The sequence below is a fragment of the Amblyomma mixtum genome, chromosome 10 (assembly GCF_055824585.1).
Source record: "Amblyomma mixtum isolate Tamu chromosome 10, ASM5582458v1, whole genome shotgun sequence".
Lineage (NCBI taxonomy): Eukaryota > Metazoa > Arthropoda > Arachnida > Ixodida > Ixodidae > Amblyomma > Amblyomma mixtum.
The window spans coordinates 157,980,291-157,993,256 of record NC_143021.1 but is presented as its reverse complement, the minus strand read 5'-3'; the positions used below and the strand labels follow the sequence as shown (position 1 = coordinate 157,993,256).

The 12,966-nt window shown below is 50.4% G+C and overlaps 1 protein-coding gene across 2 annotated transcripts in view; it reads left to right on the top strand.

Annotated features, from left to right (window-relative positions):
- LOC149327467 (pecanex-like protein 4) overlaps positions 1-10,597 on the top strand; it is a 132,932-nt gene extending 122,335 nt beyond the window's left edge. For both annotated transcript variants that reach the window (XM_089565155.1, XM_089565154.1), the window contains 2 exons: positions 2,851-3,000; positions 9,173-10,597. In XM_089565155.1, coding sequence (XP_089421281.1) covers positions 2,851-3,000; positions 9,173-9,274 — 252 coding nt within the window. In that variant the 3' untranslated portion in view covers positions 9,275-10,597. The remainder of the gene's footprint in view (positions 1-2,850; positions 3,001-9,172) is intronic.
- The last annotated feature ends 2,369 nt before the right edge of the window (positions 10,598-12,966 follow it).

Sequence of the window (12,966 nt, the reverse complement as noted above, 5' to 3'; positions counted from 1 at the left end):
GCACTTGGCCGGAACGCTGTGCTGGGGGCACTGGTGGGCGCGATGGCCTAGAGTGAGACAACGGGTGCAGGTGGGAGGCTTAGGTTTATGAGGACGGCACCGGAAGGCAACGCGTTTGAAATAAACAAAGTGGGGGATGACGGTGCCAGCGAACGTTATGAGCACTGATTGAGTGGATCCCATCATGCGAGCAGCGAGAATATCTGTTTTGAAAGATTCCAGGTCATGCATGAGGTCATCAGGAGTGAAGTGGCCCCCGACGTTATGGATGACGCCGAGGCATGAGATGGGAGGATGGGGGGTGTAAGTTTTGATGGTGACAGGCTTACCATGAATCTGAAGATGCGTGACAGAGAGTAGGAGGTGGGCGGTGAGAGGAGAATGAGTCTTTAGAAACACAAGGCTTTGGGCTGGCTTGGCCTGAAGGGTGATGTCGGCACTGGTCTTCGAGGAAAGTTGAGCAGCGGAGGCGACTGCGGCGAGTACGTCGTAGAGAGGTAGCTTGGGGGTGAGGGTTCCAGGGGGAAGCTGGATGGCAACTGTGATGAGCTCGGCGCGGGGTCGGGCTGCGGTGGCAGGCTTACGGTTTGCACCGATGGTGGTCCAGCCGATTTCCTGGGAAGGAGTGTCGTCTGCCGGGGACGTCGTAAGGTCCATGTCTGAGTCCTCAGCCGGAGTCTCAGTGTGCGACGCGGGTGTCGGGCTTGAGGTCTTGGTGTCAGTGGGACCTTTGGCTGGAGTAGGTGCAGCGGCTCCAGCGGCGGCGACGAACGCAGCCGGCTGCGACGCGTCTATGGCCCCGAAGCCCTTGGCGTCCCTTGTAGCGTGGAGTTGGCTAGGTGTGGACGCTGCGCCGCCGACGAACGCTGCCGGCTGCGCCGCGGCCGTCGATCCGGTGCTCCCAGCGTCGCTCAAGGCGTGCAGTGCGGCAGGAATGTGATCGGTTGCGTGGGCGGCGTTGAACGTACCCGTTTGAGAGACGGCTGTCGACGTGGTTGGAACAGGACCCGCGGTGGCGGCATCGGTGGGTCTGGGCTGCAGGGGCTTGGTCAGACGCTGCATTGCGGCGGTGGAGGCGCGGCGCGTTAGGTTTAGCGAGGCGCCGCGCCGCTTCACAGTTTTGGAGACGCTTGGAGGGCCAGTTCGGCAGCGGGCCGTGATGCCGATGGTTTTCACGTGCTCCGGGAGCCTTCCTGAAGCGATGGAGTGTAAATCCAGGGGCGGGCGAGGCCCTGGACCAGGCCAGGGGCAGGTTAAAGCAGAGCGCGGTAGGCAGCCAGCTAACCAGGGCGGCGCCACCTCTGTGCGTCGGTACCAGGAGATCCTGTAAAGTAAAACTCCAGTTTGGGCGAGTTGGTTCATGTTGAAAGAAAATAACTGGTAATGGCGCAAGAAACGAGGACACGGAAGGCACACAAAAGACAGGACTGACGCCAACTTGCAACTGGGGTTTATTGCACCAAGCCTGGTTGTAGTACAAAAAGGCAGGCTTGGTTCAAGTTGGCGTCAGTCCTGTCTTTTGTGTGCTTCCGTGTTCTCGTTTCTTGCCATTAGCAGTTTTTTTTTCTGTCTTTTATGAGCACAATATATTTCCTTCAAGAGTGTACATGATGTTTTAGTATAGTTTGCACACTCTCCGGTGCGCCCTTCCAATTGAAAGCAACGCTTCCTTCGCATAGTTGACCATGGGCTTTTAGCATTTGTAACTAGATGGCACCACAGTGGCGTGAATTTTTTGGACAGAGCGGCAATCACGGTCAACTGAAATTTTCGTCGACGAGGCGTAGGTCACGGTGCCTTAACTGCAGCTTTGGGTGTGGAAATTAAAATGAAGGTTACTCTATACTACAAATGTCTGTCACTGTCTGGCGGGTGAGATTTATACTAGTTTTCAGTGCGGCACTTTTGCCACCATGCAATCGCCGTCGCGCTCACTTATCATGGTTTCCAGCATCGGGATACATAAAAACGGACGCATGCACTTATGTAAAAATTCTTGGTAAAAATTTTCCGAATCATTTCTAAGAAAACCTTGACAAAAACAGCGCTTGCAGATAAATGACCAGAACGATAAGGACACACAACAGCGCAGTTGTGTGTCGTTCTCGTTCTGGTCCTTTGTCTGCAAGCGCTGTTTTTTCTCAAGATGTAGTACCTCAACCAACTCGCCCAGCAACACACCGTTTCTAACAAAACCGTTGCGGAATTCCACACCTTAGCAAGCTTTCCGTTGGGCCGAAACCAATGGGGTCCTTCAAAATCCGTATTCGGGCTGCCGGTTGCTGCCCTGGAGCTCACGGACAGGCGTCGTTCGAAATGGATGCGCCGTGTGTGCGCTCGGGTGTCCTCTGCGCGGCGGCGTTGTACCGTCACTCGTGTCGTCACTTCGCTACATCGTTCCGCCAGTCTGCTTTGGCTGTAGTACGCATTACCGGAGAGGAAAAAGTGTGGCGAATTGGTTTCCGAGTTTTTTGGTTACCGCCGTCGGCGCATGGGCTCATCACATGATACTTGGTTCTCGGTACACGACCAGAACAGCGGCGACCAGAACAGAACTGCAGCGCAGAGCATATGTTTGTGATCTGTTGTCATCTGTCAAAACAGGCAATAAAGCAAAAAAAAAAAAAAAGAGCTGGCATGGCGGAGTGGTTAGCTTGCTCGTCGCGCCCTCCGGAGACCCTGGTTCGATTCCCCAACTCGATCAATTTTGCTACTCGGTTTTATTCGTTTTTTTTCTGGTCTGACTAGAAAAGGCATGACACCTTTGATGACAACCTTCTGTCGACAACGTTGGGCCCTTAAAGGCTTTCGCCTTAAAACACTGCGGGCATAAACGTGTACACTGCGCAGGAGGCGTACAGGAGCGAGCGGCTCACCCTGGGACCCCAGCTGCTCGCCCTGGGCATTCTGAGGGCACAGGTGGTGCAGGCGGTGTGGGCCAGCTTGTCGCTCGAGCTGCTCTACCTGGCCAATGACGACGACGAGCGATACAGCATCCAGGTGAGTGAGCCGCCGCTGCCCACATGTACGGTCTTTGTCAAACGTTTAGAGCCCAGGGGGTTTTCTTCTAAGCCTCGCAGTGGGGCTCCTGTAACATTCGTGTTAGCCCTACCCATTGAAGGAGGCAGGACCAGAAATCTTCTTACTTTCAGCAAATTTGGAGCGCTGGAGATGCATTACGAACCAGACAGTGTGCTTCAGAAGCAAACCCTCTGAGTATTTATACCGGGTGACGTGGAAGTAGACCTCCACTCGTTAGTCAGAGCTGTGTACGTCTCTCTCGTCGCCCCACTCTGTGTGCCTAAGATTGTGCTACACACTTTGTGATGCGCCGCCGCGGTGGCTCAGTGGCTATGGTGCTCGGCTGCTGGCCCGAAAGACGCGGGTTCGATCCCGGTCGCGGCGGCTGAATTTCTTTGGAGGAGAAATTCGAGGCCCGTGTACTGTGCGATGTCAGTGCACGTTAAAGAACCCCAGGTGGTCGAAATTTCCGGAGCCCTCCACTACGGCGTCTCTCATAGCCTTAGTCGCTTTGGGACGTTAAACCCCATAAACCAACCAACCAACTTTGTGATGCTTTATTCAGTGCTCGCTTATGCCAGTTAAACACGAGCGCAAGGGAAAGGGATTGTCAATTTTGACTATTCTTGATCAAAGGAAATGGCGCAGTAACTGCCTCACGACTCGGTGGACACCACAGTCGCCCTTTAAGCGAAGGGCGGAAGGTGGGAGAGAAAGAGGTGCCGTGGTGGAGGTCTCCAGAATAGTTTCGACCACCTGGCGATCTTTAACGTGCGCCGACACCGCACATCATACGGCCGCCACTCCGGTTTGGTAGACAAGAGCCCTAACCAATGAGTATATATAAGAGGTGGCGATGAGGTAAAGGGAAAGGACCGGATATCGTGGTAGCATTTACCTCGGGACCAAGGGGCTTGATGGAGACTGCATGTAAATTAAACAGAAAAGCAGCAGATGTTGGCGCTACGAAACAGACGATATCGACGAGAAGTGAAGTGTGCGCGCAGTGTGCTATGGCTGGCTTGGCGTGTCGGCCTTCATCAGGCTCTGTGAATAGGAGGCAGGTCGGCGCTGCATCTTCCTACATGTGCACGCGTGCGCAGTCAGTACAGCGTAGGAAGGTGCAGTCGGGATGCAGCTGCCACGCCACTGATACGAGCGTTAGGTACAGCCTTTGTCAAAAGTTTAGAGCCCAGGGGGTCTGCTTCTGGGCCACATTGCTTTGCTCGTAATGCGTCCTCAGCGTCCCAAATCTGATGGTAAGAAGATTTTTGGTCCTGCTTCCTCCGATGCGTAGGACTTCCATTAGTGCTACAGGAGCGCCACAATAGTGCTTAGAAGCAAGAACCCCTGGGCTCTAAACTTTTGACAAAGGCTATACAGTCGGGGACAAAAGTCTCCGGACCACGTGTTCCTCAAACGAAGCATATAGCTCTACTATCAGACAGCGGCTGGCGCCCGCACTTGTGGAGATGAAAGAACAAAAATTTAACTTTTACCTTCACAAGTGTGGTCTCCAGCCGCCGACTAATAGCAAAGCTATCGGCTTCGTTAGAGGAACACGTGGTCGGGAGACTTTTGTCCCTTACTGTACATATACAGAAATTGCTCGCAAGCGGGCTCAAGCTAGTCGCCTGTGGCGGGCCTGGCGAACAGAGCTGCAGAAAGCGGCCGCCGGAGTAAATTGAGGAAAGAAGAGCTGGAGCTAATCGGAGTGCGTTGCGCCAACCAATACGAGGCAGAACGGCAGGCAGCTTAACAGTACAGCTCTGCAGCGAAGCGTGTAACGTACGTAAATCTTAGTTTCTGCTCCTCTCGTAGACATTGCTCGACTCGCCGGCTGAAATGGTCGCATAAAGTGCCTCATCCTCCAGAACAGGAAGCAACACCTCGTTGCAGGGACCGCCATAAAAATGTAATCACAAACAGTCAAGTGTACATAATTAATTTCCCCTGGGAAGAATCTGGACATGGCGACATGTGCTTTGCTAAATTCAAGCCCGCTGGTTTAAGGATGGTGGCAGCTTACGAGTCTCCTAGTCACGGTGCAATATTCACGTGCTGACACTGCGCCCGGCGGCGTGACCAGATGTTGTTCACCGCTGTTAGCGTTTCTTTTGAATGCGGACATAAGGCGCCACGCAACGAAGGCTTGTCTAGTCGCCGAGCTGCGGCGTACGTAATGCAGGTATTGTGGGGTCGTTCGGTGCCGCGGTGTGTACCTGTACTTGTTTAAGCGCGGCAATCTGTTTTATTGCGAAAGCAATAACAACGCTCATGAACAGCCTTTCGCGTAGCGGCGGCCGGTAGCCACGTTTGACCTTTAGAATGACCTCTGACGTCATACCAGGGTGAGAGATGGGCTTCCAAGTCGAGTCGTCGCGCAGCGGCGGCCGGTAGCCACGCGTGACCCGTAGACGCGGCGCGCTGCGTTCCTTCAGTTGGAGGCGGTGCGCTTTTGCTTTCGCAACCTACCAGGCCTAACCAAAGCTAAGCCCCCGCCAATTTCTTTATTTAATATGCGCAGGAGTCGCAAGGGCGTTTGCGCATTTCGCCGGAATCGCAAATACTGCGTTCGAAGTCGGGAATCGGCCCCGTATTATCGTCCTAGGTAGCAGATCTCCGACGCCGGGAGTGGAAGGAAACGGTCAGTGCGACGCTTCAGCGGTGACGTTTGCGACGTTTTAGTGCTAGTGCACTGCGTTTTTTCCTAAGCGACGCGAAAATGATTCGCGAAAATGCCCCTGGTGTTCATCCCGCCGACCTGATCTTTTACGCCGACACCGACGATGCTGAGCGGTTGACGATCCCAAGAAAAGCTAGACTGACATGCGCACGAAAACAAAATGCTTGAGGCCGTAAACTTGACTTCTTTGAAGTCAGTGTTGAAGAATTGCAGTCCGTCTTCTAAAGTGGCTATGCTGCCCTTAATAATTGTTTGCCACAGTGCGCTCCACACATCCTTCGAAAGTCGTGTGCAAATTATGCGCCTCCACATTTGATATAAACGTTGCCGGCGTACTTCTGCGTTTCATACCACCTTGTATTGTGGCAATAAAATGCACAGCGTGTGCAACCTGCTGGAAGTTATGAAATAGTCGACCGAAATTTGCTACGCTACCCTGCCTTCTCGCATCTAATGTGCCTGCGTAGGAGGTTCGTCGAAAGTCAGGAGTGATACATGTAGGCTACAAAGAGTGCAGACCACCGTTAGTAGCGCCAATGTTTTCGTTCGCTGACATCGTGACATCTATACTTTTGAACCAAGGATAGCTCAGTGGTCATAGTGATCTCCTGCTTTGCCGTAGGACAGTGGTTCAATCCCGGCTGCGGCGACCGCGTTTCGATGCTGCCGAAACGCAAAAGGCACCCGTGTGCTGTGCGATGTCAGCGCACATTAAAGAATCCAGGTGGTTTGAATTAACCCGCGGAGCCCTAAGCGCGACGTCCCTCGTATAGCTTCGTGACGGTAAACTGCGCAATTCTCATTTATAAATCCACTGCGGCCTGAATGGCAATTGTGTGCAACAAGCAAATTTAGTGCAACAGAGAGCCTTGCGGCGAGATGTGATTTCACGAATTTACAAGATAAGGCACAAAACACGTTTAGTCCCAGCTTGAGGGGCAATTTTCTGGTATCCAGGAGGCCAGACGCGGACAGCAATTCTGACAATCACTGCATCCGTCTCCTTGGACGATGATTGCATAGACTTCTCAGAAAAATGCATCCACTCAGTGCTGAACTGATAGCTAAATAACAGGCATGGCCTGTCGGTTAGAATAACCTATCTGCTCTAAGAACTACTCTGCGCCACCGGACGAGGCAAAGCCGCCGTGGTGGCTTAATGGTTAGCTCAATGGTTATGGTACTCGGCTGCTGACCCGAAAGACACGGATTCGATCCCTGCCGGGGCGGTCGCATTTCTATGGAGATGAAATACAAAGGGCCCGTGTACCGTGCAATAAACTCAGACTTGACCCTTCTGCTTATCTTTTCCCAATTCCAACACGGAATATACGACACTATCACAAAACTCTTTTAAAGACACATTTTGCCCGGACCAATTTGTACAAGTTTTCATTTTTCCGACGCACCATATCCGACTGGAACTCATTAATTGAACCTAATCAACCCTGAAAAATCAGACTTGCGTTCCTCAGTCATGTTTCATATTGCGTATTATGTATTTTTTTTTCCTGCTTTGTCTTGCACTGCTGTATTGTTGCATTACTACATTATTGTTGCTGAAATGTTGCATTTTTGTTGCTATAATTTTGCTTTTTGTGAACCTGCCCTTCCTGCTTGGACCTAATCATGGTCTGCAGTATGTGCATAAATAAAATAAATAAAAACCAGTGCACGGTAAGGAACCCAAGCGGGGTGCAATTATCCACAGCCCTCCCTTACGGTGTGCTCGTATATAGCCTGAGTCGCTTTGGGACGCCTTGAAAGCAAACCAAAGAGCCTGCGCCGAGAGAGCTTTAAAAAGCGACATCCGATTAACGCAAGTCGGATAGCCCGAACTGCAGTTGGGTGCAAAGTACGCATTGCCCATAATCGTGATGAGTCGGCTTTTTGACCGGGCTGGGCTTCGGAGGTGCGCCGCAACAACAACCGAAACATCACAACCGCCGGGCGCATAGAACGCGACGACTGTCCACAGGCTCGGAACGCGCCACAGCGCGATCACTGCAGGTGGTACCAAACCGCAGCACAGATGCCTAGTAGAACTTGTTTGTGCATGGTGCCCACAGCAACGCAGAGGCAGAGAGCCTAACGTTCACGCCCTGAGTTGCACTCTGGCAGCAGCAAGCACGACAAACACAGCCTAAACCGGCATCGAATGCCGGGCCCGCCGCTCCGCCAGCGTTTATATGTATTGGTCATAAATATTGGTCATTTCTCCGCAGCGCCCCCTGCCTCTGCGGGCGGCGCATATGCTAGAGCACGAACATTAACTGAGCGTTCTCCGCCGCGGCTGTGAAGCATAAGCGGGCGGCCGGTGACGCGGGCGGGCGTTGGCAAGGCTGACGTAATCGGGTAGCGTAGACGGGCATACACCTCCAGCTTTAACGCGGATCCGTGACGCCGGCGTAGATTCACTGGGCAAGGAACTTATCCAGTGACTATACGCCGGCGCTACGCGGATAAGCATCTCCGAGAGAATTAATGGCCGACTGCTGCTGGGAAGGACAATATGTGTGTCTTATGTAACGCTGGGGACACGATAGCAGCGGCTGCTGCTTATTGTTTCTAAAATGACGTCATAGATAAACCAAGCTGAGTGAAAACTGCTCTTTCGCGTGAGACGAAGCTGCGAACTCTGGCGCTGCTGCTTAGCTGCAAGGGTTTAAACAACATATGGAGGTCATGACACACTCGTCGGTTTCTTGATATGGCGGCGTAGTTCTCTGCCATTCAGGCCTTCTTACCAGCGGAGGATGGATCAGTCTGTTTGGATAGCCCGCGTACTCCAACCTTTCCACGCCCTCCAATGAGGTGTTCGCAAGATGTGTCTAGGGAAGCTCCGAGAAATGACCTGCTTATGCCCCTCTTGATAATCTTGGATTGCGAACATTTTGCCCTTCATCTCGTCGCACTGAGAGTGTGAAGAGGCGAAACTGCGCCGCCTTACAAGTGCCGGTACAGTGCAGCAACATTTTTACGATTCCTAATTAACATCGGCTCGTCTGCTTGAGAAAGGCGAGTTTAAGGCTACTTTTTTTGCTTGTTAACCAGGAACGTGGCATTTATGGCATCGTCATCATCATCAACACCGAGGAGATTTTGTGCGCCCGAGCATTGTTTATAACGGCACATTTTTTTACTGCCTTGAAGGCGTAGTCATCATCGTGACGTGCGTATAATGGCATCAAACCTGGATGTGTAGCAACCCATTGGAAAGTAATGCTGTTTACAAACAGAGACATTAAACGTTTGCTGCAATTCATTATGCGCGTGCGGCGCAGGCACAAACTAAAACTATGAGAGGAGCTGCATTACCGCGTACTTGCCAGTTCCTGTTCTTTCGGGGAAGGGAAATGAAACGAGAGATCAGGAAGCCTACGCTTTCATTAATCTGTGATCGGCCGACTGCGGCCATCGGGCATCATTGAACATTTGCTAATGCATTGATTTCCCGCCTTTCAGGCCGACCCGGTCCTGCTCAGGAACCTCATTGTGCAAGCTGCGGATCCTCCACTGGGCTACTGCGTCTACAACTCTGGCCCAATTGTTGTAGACACATTTTGAAAGGTGCGACTCACGCCCGAACGAATTGACCGGGATTGATTGATTCACTGGAAAACATTTTTTGCTACAAAGGGAGCTGATTCTCGAAATCTTCACGGTTCGCACCTCTGGTCCAGTGGTTTCTGCTGCCCGGCGAGCGAGCACTTGTCAAAAAAGTTCACCCCGAATTCACACGCCTTCTGTGCGGGCTGGCAGTATTACTTGACTGGTGCTCGCTGCCAGCGAGGGCTTTTCAGTGCGAGGGTTTGTCTGGCGGGCTGAAGACCATCAAGGGAAGGCTATGATCCCAGGATCGGCGCTTTGTGTTGTCCGTCTGTTGCTTTTAGGTGCAGAATGTTCAGGAAGATGGACCCTTAGCACTGCGCCCGCATTTCTGCGCTGTCAGATGTGCAGGGGATGAGCGAGTGATACCCGGGAACAAAACTCTGTACGCTACTGCGGCTGTTTGCTGGACCATGTCCAAGGCAGGCAGTGCAGACGCTTCCACACGAGCACCTTTTAGCGCGCGAAATGGACGCGCTTTTATAGGACCACTAGGTGATGACGCAGCAATGCATTTAAGCCAGCCGCTGCGCGTCGTGGACACTCGCCCCCTCTTGTGCCAAGAAATGCGCGCAGTGTTGTTTGTTGCAGTGCGTCTTTGATTTTTCGCAGCTGTATATCCCCGAGCCTAGTTCACCTTATATAGCCTAGTTCTGCGCAGTAAAGGTCATTACCATTTGTGGAATGGCAGTTCAGTTTCTAGGTGATCCACATGATGACCTCAAAGCATGAACTGATTAAAATGAACACTTGAACCCTTACGACATCTATTTTTACTAGATCGCCTCCCCGCGAGCTCGGTTCAAGGGAAGACTATATTTCGCATTTGTTGCTCTAAGCCTCTTTAGCTGCTTACATGCTGATCATTATGGAACTATTTCGAGGCACTGAATGCTTCCAGACGTTTAGCGCCTCTTCCGGGAAGAAACAAAACTGAATGACACGCGTCTATGATATTCTACTTCGTCGTCTTTTTTGTTTTACTGTACTGGCCTGAGATACCTAAAGTTTTATTGATTGGTATTCTGCGTGATATGCCCGAATACAAATACTGTTTACGTCCGCTGAGATAACTTGTATCGTAATTTGTGGTATACAGTCCTCAGGCTATACTTGCTTAAAAGCTGAAATATCGCCCCTTACAGAATAGCGGTAGGTGCGGACTGTACTGTTAGCCGCATAAGTTTGCGGGATCTGCGATGCGGGTCGGAGCGAAGCAAAACTGCATTCCTGCGCCATCTGTCGTCACAAAGCGTGGTGTCGAGGCAAACGGCACGTCTTGCGCGGCAGCGGCGGGAGTGAACCTCGACACCACGCTCTGTGACGACAGATGGCGCAGATGCCGCAAACTTTCGCGGCTGACAGTGCAGTCGTTTTTTTTTCATTTGTTTTCCACCGCTAGCTCTAATTCGCAATTTTGCCGTACCTGCACTGCGCGTGCGCATGTATATTTATGCGCTGGTGGCTTACCTTGCTCCTGCGGGCTAGCAGCGGTTGCGGACAGTAGAGTAAAAAAAAAAATTTAAGAGCGCGAGCTCTTAATACTTGCGTTTGTCAAGGACGCGTCTGTCTGCAGTGAAGGTCAAATTGACCACAACAGTGACCACGTGACCAAACTATATCACAAAGCAACAGTGGGCGCGTAGCGCCTCAAATGATACTTCTACTTTCGATCCGTTCGAAGTGGGATAAATTGGGGAGAGGGGGGGGGGGGGGCTCCGTCACTCAGAAAGTTTCAAGTGGTGTCAAATGACTTGCCATGTTCCTTAGGATAAAATTGCTAATTGAGATGAAGCCCGAAAAATGTGTGGGATTGGCAACGACGGCCCTTCCGCCCTCAAACCGTGCATTCCGACGACCTTCAGACAGACATTGCGGCCGAACCGTTTGCCGCAGGGGGTTCCGGATGGTGTCAAAGGATTCGTCGTGTTGTGATGCAAACGTTTATAAAATTTATCAACTGATGTAACGAGGAAATATACCGGACATAGCGAAGGTGGCTGTAAAACGCAATAGTAGTGCGAAATCCGTGAGGTAGGTGGCGCTGCTTGTATCTTAGAAAGGATGTTTTCGGCGGATTTTTTCATTTGGTCTTCTGCACGCTTGTTGAGCGTACCCATGTAAACACTGGAAGCTCCCGGTGCTAACGCTCTTAAGTCGAACACTGAGGTAGTGGTGGCGGCAATTGTTTTTTTTTTTTGCAGTGAAAAGTTTGCGGACTATATGCTGGAAATTACGGTAGTTAAGAAAAACGCTGTGTCCCGGACGCCTCATGCAGAAAGCTTATCTGTGAAGATCACGTGATTCGTACTGTGAAATGCTTTTGAGAAATGTTCGAGTGAATAGTTCATGCACGAGTTTCTTCCATATTCCGTTTTATGGATTTTTTTTTATTCGAGATGTTCGCCATTAGGCATAACGTAAAAGGGAAAGAAAGTTATAAGAAGGAGTGTAAACAAGCCTCGCTTAAAAAGTGGCAAAAATTCACGATAGAGCGATTATCATGAGTTCACTTGCGATAGTCGCCTGCAACGTCCTAACGCAAAGCCTACCTTCTTTAGGAAGCGTCGTGTCACGGAAGCTCAGTCGAACATTTCTGCCGAAAGCCAGATTGCTTTTCGATCATGAAATTATGCAAACGAAAAAAGTGGAATAGCTTTAAATTATTCCTTTTAAGCGTTCTAAAATTTGGGAGCCACAGTTTTATGGTTAATGATGGCATTTATGCCCCATTTTTTACGCATGACTATTATAAACCTTTATGTTGATTACTTTAGGTTATCACTTAGTTTGGGGCAGTATAACAAGCACCAATGTAAGCAAACATTTATTTTTTACAAAGGTGGTTGGAAAGCCGTAGCTGATATAGAAATAAGATCGCTATGAAGTAAATTATTTTGAAAGTATCCAGTCATGAACGTTACTTATTTTTATTAAAGCCATATTCTTGCATTGTAAAAGTCACAAGTGCACCGTAACTTGCTCTCTTCTAAGAAACATATTTGCTAAAGTGTAAGCAAACACAATACATCACGTGACCATGAATATTGGCATGCCACCCGTTCACACGTCGGGCTGATTTCCGCTATTTCTGCTCACCTCTACTAAAACTGGTGGAAATGAACTGAAATACGGCGATTATTGTAATTACGCTCTCCAAGGACAATCCTATGCCCTCCACACTAAGTACGTTCGCCTTCACTACTGAATTAATTGGTTCATCTTGTTTCAATATTTACGAAGTTTGTTTGATCTAATTCGGGTACGTGGGCTTCAAATATACAGGGCGTTTCACCCATGACTTTACACAATTTTTAAAAATATGCTTTTCGAGTCAGAAGAGCGCTTTTTCAGCATAGCATTGTTAGCGGTGTAGTACATCAGAATTCAGCTAAGACGTGCTAACTAGCAGGTTGGTTAACTACTTAACTTTCACTGTTAGGCTCCTTAATTACAGAGAGGTGTGCAGCCCACCGTAAGTAATATCCATATCAGTCTTTAGAATTTCGAAAACGTAGTAACTCTAGGCACTGTGGCCTACAAATTTGGGCTGTATCGAGGCAAAATGTACGCGCTTTCAAGAAGCTTGCAGGCAAACTTCTCCGGAGCCCGTAACTCATCGAAATAGCCAGAATTCATTGGTCGACAGC